This window comes from Manis pentadactyla, chromosome 9, assembly GCF_030020395.1.
Source record: "Manis pentadactyla isolate mManPen7 chromosome 9, mManPen7.hap1, whole genome shotgun sequence".
Classification (NCBI taxonomy): Eukaryota; Metazoa; Chordata; class Mammalia; order Pholidota; family Manidae; genus Manis; species Manis pentadactyla.
Window position 1 is genome coordinate 115,152,701 of NC_080027.1, and position 12,144 is coordinate 115,164,844.

General features: G+C 44.7%; 1 protein-coding gene across 8 annotated transcripts in view; it reads right to left on the reverse strand.

The window, feature by feature from the left end:
• SMYD2 (SET and MYND domain containing 2) overlaps positions 1–12,144 on the reverse strand; it is an 88,232-nt gene that overhangs the window by 56,204 nt on the left and 19,884 nt on the right. For all 8 annotated transcript variants that reach the window (XM_036912530.2, XM_036912534.2, XM_036912531.2 and 5 more), the window contains exons 3-5: positions 5,876–5,986; positions 3,413–3,473; positions 2,556–2,680 (exon numbers count right to left, since the gene is read on the reverse strand). In XM_036912530.2, coding sequence (XP_036768425.2) covers positions 2,556–2,680; positions 3,413–3,473; positions 5,876–5,986 — 297 coding nt within the window. The remainder of the gene's footprint in view (positions 1–2,555; positions 2,681–3,412; positions 3,474–5,875; positions 5,987–12,144) is intronic.

Sequence of the window (12,144 nt, forward strand, 5' to 3'; positions counted from 1 at the left end):
AGCTATTCTCATAATTAGCATTTAGACTAGATGTAGGCTGCACACCAAAAATACATTTCCCCACCATGCATATGTTCCCAGTGATTACAGTGCACCTCGGTGCTGTCGAAGGAGAGCAGTCGCCTTCTGCTGCCAGCTGCTTCTGGGCCACAAGTTAACCCACAACACCCTCCCGTGAACCAGACAGGAAGGGGCTCAGAGGCTGGAACAGCACTTTGCTTTAGAGTTTTCTTCGAGGATTTGATGTCCCTTTTCAAATTTATATATGAAAGAGATACAATGTGTGTGTGTATTTATGTGTATACACACAATTTCAGAATGGGTATGATTTGATAAATGTTAAGTCTATAAAGGAATTAATTATCTGCAGTTATAAATGTGTGTGTGAGTGTATGTGTGTATAGAGAGATACAGAGTTATCTATATATCTGTCTCTATCTTCTGGATTTTCTGGGTCAGTCCAAATTTCAAAGACTCTGAATCATTTTCACAACAAATATACTTCTGCTTGTGAGATCAAGTGCCTTGATTTTTGGTGATGAAATATGGTCCCCTACCTACGACATCACCACTGAGAAGTCCCACCAGCGTGGGCACTGTGACGGAGGGCACGTTGTCTGTTTTTCACAGCTAGAAGTGACGATACCTTCTATCTATTTCATCTCTCCTGCTTTCGCACCTGACTGTGCCTCATCTAATCCAGACAAAATGTCATGAATCTACTTTTTTAAAAAATGGAAGAGAAGTCAATTCCCCAACCTTCCACTCTCCCCCAAATCCACTGTCACAGGATGCTTAGGAAAGTATGTTGTTAATCCAGGATAATATCACGAAGATCAGGAAGTCAGGAAGGTCCCTCATTACTTCTACTTTAACATTTGTACCCGAATCCATTTTTTCTCTTACAAAGAACAGCATTCTATTTTTCTGATTGTGACAGTCACACAGTAGAAATATTATCTATATAAACATCAAGGCTATCAAGGAATTCATCAAACTGCTAATAGTGGCTCTCACGGTGGGTTAAAGTACATTGATGAAGTGATAAAGACTCAGTTCTTTCTTTACATATGTAATTTTTAAAGTGGAAAAACTATGGGCACTTTTTTAAAAATCATTTTCTTCCTTTTAGTATTTCCTTATGTTATTCCTGCTTATGGTAGAAAATCCAGAAAACCATTCAACAAAAAAGCAAAACGAACCAATGTGAACTTCCACTTAATCATCTTTTACATATGTATGTGTATTTTCATTTTATACACAATTTTTATTCTGCTTTTACACTTAATGTTATATCATCAACATTTTCCATATCTTTAGAGATTCTTTGAAATATAACTTATAAAGGCTACATAACCTTCCATCAAAAGGCTATGCATAATTATTTATCAAACTCCTACTGCTGGCCACTTGTAATACTTCCTTTTACTTTTTTCCTTTTTTTTTTTTTGGTTTTAAGGAGAACCCCACAATAAACAATATGCATGTCGATCCCTGTCCATAATCGTTGATTATTCCACAGGCCAGATTCCTGAAAATGTAATTACTGGGTCAAAGGGTACACAGGTGATGTTTATTCTGTTCTAAGACAAAAATGTGTGAGTAGCCACCCAAACGCTTTTATGCATCTAGAGACGGAAGGTTCTGGCAGGGCCGCAGCATAGCGACTTGCAACCCATGGAGTAGCATCCCATTTCAGTTTCTCTGTGTGGGGTGGTTACCTTCAACTTCAAGTTCAGCTTGGAGGGGAAAATGCAAGGCTGCACTGGGGAGAGAAATCGGATCTAGCAAGTCGCGCAGGGAGGCGCCCCCTCACAAAACAGGAAGATGGATGCAGCCAGACAGGGAGCGGCCGGAGGGTGCTGGCCTCCCTGCCTTCTCTTGCCCTGACCATGCCTGTGCCTCACACCCGGCTGGTCCCCATTTCTTAATCACTTTTAAGTTGCTCTTATCTAGAACTCTAATTTTTTATTGTATGTGACTTTGGTAAACCTGGGCTTCTCTAAAGAAAATTTCTTAGCTTCCTTCAGGAAAGACTTCCTGCACCCAGACCCACTCGGGCTCCTCTCTGTGGTGACTGCCCTCCCTAGGGCCACCAGAGAGGGCCTCCCTCTTGGGTGCACCTGCATTTGCCTCTGCTTTATAACACAGGCTTGGTAGGAGAAAAAGGAAAGCAGTACGTGAGAGTGGAAGGTTTAAGAAAAGAAAAGAAAAATTTAATGTAGGTCAAATAATCGTGTCTTTTCTAAAAGCTTACAGTATGCCACAGTATTGGGAATGGGAACATGCAGGGTTTCATGAACTCTTTCTGAGGCGGGAGGCAGATGCGGGAGGAATTTCCTATGCTCTACCCGCCAGTAAGGCCCAGCACAGACAAGACCCTGATCCGCTCAAGGTCACCCACCAAGGCCATGCAAAACAGGGTCCAGCAGGTCAAGAGCCTTGACAAGTAGAAGCCATCATCCTATTTCGTTCTCCTTCACCAAGCGTGCACTGCAAAGAGCGACTCGGGTGGGAAAGGCGGCCTAAGTGTCAGTTGATGCTTGAGCTCCTACCTGTGCGAACAGCACAACCAGGCCATCGGTGTCTGGGAATTCCAGGTGCTTGGAGTAGAAGTGGTGGAGAGCAGCAATGTCACCCTGAATCAGATCTTTCTTCTCATTGTCTAATTTATCCAGATCTGTGCATAAGCAAACCATTATTCACCAGGTAGAACACTGGATTTCTAAACACAGCCTTTTCTTACAGTACAGGATGTGGAGGAGAGGAAAACAGTAGTGTGGGTGGCGCTCACAAAACCATCTTCCTTGTCACTTGGTCTGACTGATAAACCCTAGGGAAAGAAAAGCCTGTCATCTCTTCTCTTCCTCTGATGACTGGCATTCACTCAGGATGTGATTTTCAGCTGCCCGTTAGCAGTGAGGTCAGGGATGAGTGGCAGTGACTGATAACCAGCCTCCGTCTAGTCAAGGGCTGCCCTTCCCCACCACACACACACACACACACAAACACACACACTGGTCCTGGAATCTGTGTCGTGGTCAAGAAACTGGACAGCCCCTGATTTAATGCCTTTCAGTAAGGACATCAGCTGTTTACAGGACTGCAAGTCAGCAAAGATCCAAAAATATTCAGCATGCCAGGAGGGCCGGCAGGAGACAGCCCAGGATACAATCACTCATCCTGCGAGTTCCTACTTCCCCTTAATTATTTCCTAGTAATCCTGTCAACTCAGAGAAAAAAAAAAAATTGCAGTCATTTTTCAAAAGAGCACACGAGTCAAAATAAGAACTAGAAATTAAAAAATCACCGCCACTACTAAGAAGAGAAGCTATCCCTTCCTCCAATCCTGCCTAGTCCACATAGAACGTGTGGTCAAAATAATTCCTCACCCAGTCACAGAAAGACTTACGTGATTCAAACTCCTTCACGGCTAAGAGTTTCTCTGAAGGTGTTCTCTCGGGGTGGATTTTCTAATAATTGGGGAAGAAATCACACAGAAACAGATTTTACCAACCAGTGCAAAAAGCAGAGCTGTCACTTTTACATCAGCATGAAGAAAAAGCAACAATTCCCAATGAAGTCAAGAAAAGGATCCAAGGAGCCCGCTATCTGAGGTCGGAGAGGCACCTGCCCGACATCCAGATCCAAACGACTCTTGAGAAATACTTTTTAAAGTGTCCACCATGTTCTGAACACCCTGATGGTATTATGCACACAGTAGGCTCAAAAACAACTTGTTAAGGGAAGGAACAGTGACTAGAAAATGACTTTTTAGGGCTCCGACTTCAAAGGACTGAGTCTACGGATGAACCATCCTATTTATTATTTCTCCTTCTAAAAAGGAACAAAATCAAACCCCCCCATCCATTTTACACTTTCTTTAAGCATAAGCTAAAAAGATCTCAAATTCTGTGTTTCAAAAGGAACACTTTTGGTTGTATCTGTGAGCCCAGATTCACTTTAAACGTGTCTCTGGCTTTGTTCTAGACACCCTAAGAGGCACTGACAATAGTAAACCTGCTAGGCTTTGAGAACATGAATAAACTTGGTGTTGACAAGTGTTCAAAAGCAGAGCTCAAGAGCTGGCCTGAGGCCATGTCTTTGTAATCTGGCTATTCAATTTGGGGATACAGGTGGTCTGGCAGGGTGCTCTCACCTCCTGAGTTAACATGGGAAGCTTCCCCTTGGTACTTGGATAGCCTGTCTCCCCTAATCCTTTGCAAGCTACTCGAATACAAATGGTCTGGTCTTTTAATCATCAAGTCCTATTGAGATGAAAAGATGGCCAGGTAAGTTTTCATTTAATAGACTATTAGTAGTAGTAGTAATTATAATAAAAGTTGAATGAAACTCGTACAAACTCATCCTAGCATTCCGACTACCTGACTAGTGCCAAAATGTTTCAATAGTTCTTTTTTGGAGCAGAAATCTTCCATTCACGGGGTACGTTTCTATAAGATTAGTAATTCATCTTGCCTGGGGAAGCATTTCATTCAGGAAAGTACACAAGCTTCTTCTGAATTCTTGACCACAACACGATAAATAGCACCAAGGAGTTGGTGCAGTGTGGGGAAGAATCAACAGACCGGTCAGCCAATCCTCCCAAGATGCCTGCAGATCTAATTTGATAGCTAATTCATCCTGACACTTCACCCAATCACATCATTTCCTTCTACCCTTTCTTTCCCCACCAAGCACTCTGCAAATATTTAAAGATAACTAGTGTTAAGGATCCAAAAGTTAACCTTCTCCAGGGAAAATAATTCTGATCTTTTGGCCTCACTCTACAGGCAACCCCTGAATGCCTCTGGTTCCCCAGAGTGGCGAAGTGGCATTTCAGCAAGCACCTGACCCAGCCTGTGAGCATAATGGAACAATGACTTCAGAGTTTGGAAATGTTCTACTTCTGTTTATGTGGCCTGGGATCCTAAACTGGGCTGGGGACAGATATGTGCTAATCATTATGATCACATTTGGCTTAGATAAAAAGCAGAAAGTTTTAAGTGGGGATGTGATGGTATATGAAGAAAAGGTGGACGAAATTCCAGCTTTAAAAGATCAACAGTACAGAGGCCCTGCCACCAACTTACTAGCAAGGACCTCGGTGGACAGATGCCTTTAAGCTCCCCGCAGCCTATTTCATGGTGGCACAAGGACAAGTCCTGCAGTGGTTTCCTCCCCTCTTTTTGGTTTAATCCTTTGTAGATCAGGCCTCTCTCACTGTCACACAGCCAGTGAGGAAGGTGCAGACAAGGGGAGGATAGCCAGTCTTTGGGGAAAACTGGTGATAGCTATCATTGTTCCCACCGGGCCATTTCTTCCCTTCTTTCTAACTTTTCCCCTCTCCCCCTCCTTGCCTCCATTCCACGTTTGCATTCCCTCTCTTCTCCTTTGCATGTGCCAGGCTGGTCGCTGCATCCATTCCTTGCCCACCTAGGCAAGGGTGAAGAAGGAGCCAGGGCAAAGCAGGACTGGGTGCAGGGGGTGGCTGGGTCACAGTGTGAAGAGGTGACCATCGCAGAGCTTCACAGGTTAGTCTGCCTCCCTGTGATGCTCTGATTATTTGCAGATGGGTTTTCACGCCTTCAAGGGCCCTATGTGTCTATGTAAAGCTGTCTCATGCAAAGCTCAGAAATTAACAGCTGTATCTATGTTCCTGCCTGGGTTAAGTGACATCCTAGTTGCACAGGGCAAACGACAAGCCAGCTTATGCCTGGAGCGTTGTTCCCACTCCCCTCCATATGGCTATGACAGGAAACGGGGTCCAAGACTATTTAACAAGAGACGACCACCACAGGGCAGTTACTCATTGTACTGACCTTTAGGAAAAAACTAAGGTAAAACGCACCTGCACATTAGCCCATTTCCTCACCTGTTTGGCAAGAATCCTTGCTGTTAGCCTTACAGTCTCTGAGGGATTCCAGTTTTCCCCAAAAACAACCATGGGAGAACATTCCAGCTTATGCATGGGCCAATCTTCTTTCTGGGAAGGTTAAAAAAATTATTAAACACACACACAAATACACACACACACAGGAATAAAGTCCCAGAAGAGAGGATACAATGCATCCTCCTGGTTAAGGTCAAGTGAAATATGTTTCCTTTTGGAAAACACAACAATGCTCACAAAAGCTAAAGATAAAAACATCCTTCAAGATAGATATGGTTGTATAATGTTGACTCGGGCCTGACCAAGGTCGTTGGAATGAGAAAATGTGCTTTGCGTTTTTCATCAAGTAGGAGCAACCCCTTCAAACAACGCGAATGCCTGTCCGTTCTCAGTGGGAGCTGCTGGGCGGCAGGGGTGAGGGGCTGGGCACCAGCCACCCACTTGTCTCTGCTCCCTGACAGTTGTGTCTGGCTTGTCCTCACCCCAGGCAGTAAGCTAGTTCACTGCAACCAGTCCCTTCTGCAGGGGATAAAGACAGAACAGACCTGAGGGTTTTGTCAAGGGCCCCCACTGAGTCTGGCAAGGGTGACTCTTGGGAAGGTTTAGGGGGCCTGAGCCGAGCACGGTGGAGGGGAGGACACAGCGGTGCTGTGGAGGCAGAGGAGGAACCTGCTCGGGGGACACGGAGGGGACCTGGCTGCGCTGGCGACAAGGTGCAGCGTGGTCACTGAGGACTGGCGGGACATAAGGCGGGGACCACTGACTCTGACAAAAACTGGCTGTGGTGGTCTGATGGGGACAAGAGACAGCAGGTAGTGGACCCCAGAGAGGGTGGAAGCAGATGCAGAAACTGGGAGAAATGGGATGAAGGCTTAGAGTGGTGCAGGTGGAGGGCCTTATTTTCAGATGGCAGCATTGTAGCACATCTGTGCTGATGTGGGCCTCCAGGCGCCCCTCCTTGCAGGGCAGCTGGGCACTGTCTCCTTCCCTCAGCCCTTCCTTCCTCAGCAAATGGCCCATCTGTCCTCTCAGGCTCTGGCTGGAGACGGGGAGTCACCCCCGCCTCTCCCTCAGACACCCTTCCCTCCCTCACACTCCAGTCAGCGATCCGGCAGATCCACGCGCTCTGCCTGTGGGATACCTAAGGCATCTGGACACTTCTTGCTGCCGGGGAGCAGCCCCGCCAGGATCCTGCCTCCCCACCGCTGCCTGGGCCGCCGGGCCTCCTCTACCCCCACAGATCAGCCCAACAGGGCAGCCAGAGCAATCAGCCCTGTTGCACAAAACACAGATGGTGCCAGTTCCCAGCTCAGGCCAGTTCCCAGCTCTCAGGCTTCTCATCTGAGAGCAAAACAGGGAGCCTTACAGACGACCTGTGGGAGCCTCCTCTACTCCGCGGAGCTCCCCATCTCCTACCGCCAACTCCTCGCCTCCCTCCTTGCCGGCTACGCAGCTTCCTTGCTGGTCCTTGAAGACACCGAGCAGCCCCCTGCCTCAAAACCTCTTGCACTTGCTCCTCTTCTGGCCCAAGCCCCCTCCCCTGGATATCCACGTGGCTCCCTCCCTCCCTCCTCCAGGTGTCTGCCTGCAAGTCACTTTTCCAAGATACCATCACCAAGACCCTATTAAAACCAGCACTTTCCCCATCACCCTGCTTTCCCTGCATTATGTGTCTTTTTAGTACTGCTCACCATCTATTACAAATTTATTAGTTTTTTGGTTTAGTATCTGTCTCCCCCACCATTAAAATAAAAGAACTTGGTCTGTTTTGTCCACACCTATAGTCTTAGATCCTAGAACACTGCCTGATATCTACTAGGCACTTAATAAAGTTGTTGAGTGAATGAAGATGTCACCCAGCCCCCTTCACCTCACCCTAAGAAGGGAGGGCACCATGTCACTTGGCGATCGAGTGCAGTGCACGGCACAGAACCACGGGGCTCAAACTCTGTGCCAAGCTGCCGAGTTAAGTAACATGCTGAATATAACTAAGAGCAGGAAGAAAAACAAGTGACAAGGTATGTACAAGCGGGAAGAGGATCTATTTTTAGACAAAGCCTAAAATGAGAGGACAGTGATGTGGTAAAGAGGTGGGAACAGGTGGGCCAGCTCCCTGCAGACAAACCAGTTGCCTCCCCAGATGCAAAGCAAACAGGGAAAGACAAAGGGCTTCAGGTCTTGCGATAGTTGAGAGGCAGAAGAATCCTCCACCACTATGAACAAGTGTCCACTATGACCCCAGGAACTCTAAGATAAAGGTCTTTGCAGGGACTTTCAGATGCTGTTTTTCTTGATTGCAGGTGGTGTCTTTGGTGTTTAACAACAATGAGTTCCTGGGGGAAAAAGTTTTAATCTTAACATTTCTTAGTGTGACTATTTATTAATAGAATGAATTTATTAATATAATAAATGTTAAATTAACGTTAATATAAATAACATACAATGTTGACATTTACTGATGTAAATGTCCTCAAAGAAAAGGGAAGTTCATGACAGGAATGCTCTGGAGGGAGAGCAGAGTGCTGTCAAGTAAGAGGATACTGGTCTGGGGCTCCGGAAACCTCCATTCGTACCCGCTACCCTGCAGCGAAGCAGCTGTGGGCCGCCAGGCAGGCATCTTAATCCCTCTGCGTCTGTATCCTTGGCTGTAAATAACATAATCCCGGAGTTACTTAGCAGGTCCTGAATTCTGACTCTTAGGATTTTACACCTTCTGGCGGTGATAATCAAATACAAGGCTTGAAGACTACCGACAAATATAGGACCTTCAAAGAGGGATAACGGGCCATTCATGCGACACACCGGGTTGTTGTGAGGACCCAATGATCTAATCCGCCAGCAGCATTTACAACAGTGCCTGGCACTCAGTGTGCTTCAACAAACGTTGGTAAATGTTCATTTATGGCTCTTTCATTCATTCACTCACTCACTCATTCATTCATTCAATAAGCCCTGCAACTGATCCTAGAGGCAGGGATGCGAGATGAAGTCTTTGACCTTAAGTAGCTCATGACTATGTAGGTACCCAAGGTAAAAGTAAGAGTGCCTATAATGTGATACAGTCCCACACAAGAGCAGTCATACCAGGGAGTTGGATAAATTCAAGGGAGTGCAGAATCATCTAAGTTTCAGCAAGGGGAATTTACCAGAATAATAATATGCTTTCACTTTTGTGTTGGAAGGAAATGAGAGATGTGGATAACAGAGGCATGACAGAGATGTACCACAATGACACTGTTCAGCTCTAATTCTTCAAAAAAAGAAAACAAGAAAAAAAAAGGTGCAGGGTGGATAGCATCTGGAAGAAATGTTAGATTCTGAGCCTTTCTTAATACACCATCTTCTACCACAGGGATGGTCCATATCTTAGAGAACCTGACAGAGGCCATGTGCCCTACTTTTGCTCATAAGAAATTATAAATAAACAGGTTGGACAAAATTGAAAAAAAAAGTTAGGCTAACCTGATTAATAGGAAGGAATGTTCCTATCAATCGTTTTGTTTTCTTTTGTTTTGGTAATGCCAGTTTCTTTATCCACCAAGTAATTTTACAGTCCTTTATGGTTTTTCAAACATCTTTATCAGTTTTTCTGAAACTTTTTCTACTGCTTTTCTTCAAAAGCCAAGCTGTTGCTCCAGCCCTGATTGCAATCTGTGTAAAATTTAATATCAACTTGGATTCCATTTTCCAGAAAAATAATATACACATAAATGCGCAGGATTCAGAAAGACATATGCCAAAGTGCTGCTTGTGATTTTCTCTGGAAGGATAAGAGTATGGATACTCTGTCTGTTCTTCGTTCACTTCTGTACTTTCTGATTTTTCTATGAGCACAGATGATTTGTGCAAAGACTTAAACAGTTAAATCTATGTAAAAGTAAGATAATAGAAATCTTTATACCCTTTTCGAACTTCTAATTCATTTTCAGCCAATGTCACAACTGCTCTGCATGACTTTCCTTTCTGTGCATGGATAAAAATACTTAAAAGATGCAGAAATTGTGGCAAGACTGTTGCATCGTGCACCAACATTTCCAACACTGGAAGAAAAGCATGATTGTATGTAACCCAGTTTTGTGCTGAGCAAATGATACACTGTCTTTCTGGACAAGGAGAATAGATTTTTATTGTGGAGTCCCCTTTTCTAATTCTTGCATTTGGTGTTTCTCTTGTTCCAATGGAGCTTTCAAAACAGACACAGTCTACCTGTACATGTGCATATGTAATCTCCTGAAATGGGGAAAAGCATATGGGAGTTCTTAAAATGTGAAAAAACATGTCACAGGATTTCTGCTTTGCACTACCCATTACCTTCAAGAGGAAGATGAAAGGAAGCAGGGGCATACTGACCACCTCACACGAAGATGACTGATGCTGCTGATTCCCCATCACGAGGACATGCTCTGTCTTATATTCCCTTACAAGAGTGACGGGTGCACTTGTTCATTTACACACATTCTTTCCTACCAGTGATGTGAACGATTTAGGAAAAAAAGTGGCTCAGTTTAAGATGCTTCCTATGTCTGGGTTACAAGATCAAAGTCAATTTAGCCAGGACTTAGCCTATGACTCTGGCCTCATTCACGAATCACCCATAACAATGACAGGGTCATAGGAGCATTTCTTGGACATTTCCTATACTTCAGTTATTTTCTGGTCAATAGTAAAAGTCAAGAATTTTCTCACATCATTGGTCACACCATCATCATAGTTTTTCCACCCCCTCCAACTTTCAAAAGCACACTCATAACCTCATCGCTTCCGTTTATAAAAAACAAATCATTTTTTTGTTTGTTCATGTTAAGAAATAATACCCTAGAAACTTCCACTCCACAATGATTCCTCTATATAATAACTCTATAAAACTATTCTCTTGAATATGTCATGGTGCAATTTAATGAAGAAGTCGAAGTGAGTGAATAATATACTTGGCTTTCCAGGCATATTTATGAAAATAAATATAGTTCATTAAAACACACAGGTTACAAAATAAGCCTAACTAAAAAGGAATTTTTATTTCTTTTATGTTCCCTCACGTCACCCTTTCATGCATCATCAATTAAAATCTTCCCTTTGGCAGGATCACACTGAGTCAAGTGATCAACAAGAGAAGTACACGGGGCAAAGTGCAGCCCAATTGTATAAAATAAGACAAAATCCTGAAGTATGGCAGTTTCAGGGGTGGGCTTGGGGGGAATATTCACAGTGACTGGGACCTCTGAAGGCGCTGCATCCCCCAGAAAGAGGGAGGAATGTGTGCCTCGGCGCACTCGGAGAGCTTTCTGGCAAAGACAGGAACATTGTAAGGGATGCCTTCCTTTCACATCCATCAAAGGTCGCTTTGCTCCTCTGACATGTTCGCGCAGTGCCTCTTCTCCCAGGGGACCCTTAGGACACACAAGCACAGGGCTGGAGAGTGGTGACAGCTTTCCCCTAGCAGTCTGTACAGCCTAGTCTGGGTTCTGTCACCATGTGACTTTGGGCAGCTCACCCGACCACTGTGGACATTGTTTTCTTATCTACTGACAGCTTGGACCTGATGACTTGTTAATCTCCTTCCAACCTCACCCGTTGCCATGTGGCACTGACCCCTGAGGACTCCGGGTGCTTGGGGTCTGCCTTTGGAGAAGGCCCAGTTAATGACCAGCAGCTGAGGACCAGGCTTTCTAGGTGCAGAATCACTCAATTGCCTTCTTCATTGCTGCTCTTGCTTTGGGCTGCGTTTTATCTTGTAGCAGAGCCTCTGCTTTGATCCCACCCAAGCATTCCTAAGGCAGAACCCTGAATCCATTTTTATGTGGAGCAAATGCCCCAGATTCCTCCCTAATCATTTTATGTATGAAGCCATTTATTTCTAGGCACTTACTTTTCTTAAACCCTTGTGTCCGCTCTACCTCATTATAATTCACTGCCCAGCACTTATTTAGTTCTTCAGTATAAAGGATGGAAAACCTTAATGGCTATTAGGCTCTTCCTTCCACAGTAGGAGACAGATGAAACAAAAATGAAATTTTTGTTACAGGTCAAGTCCAGCCTGTCACCTCTGGAAACAAGTGGCTTCAGCAACTGTGTTATCACTTGTCATCTAGGAGAGTATGTAGGTTACCAGGTGCTTAACAGGAGCAGAAGTACTCTCTAGGCCTGAAGGTGCCCTGGCCCTGGGACTGGGCAAGTAGCAGGGAAGACTCCACATTAGGAGACCGGACACAGCAAGCTGTCTTGGTCTAAGGCCTTTGAACATGACTTAGAAA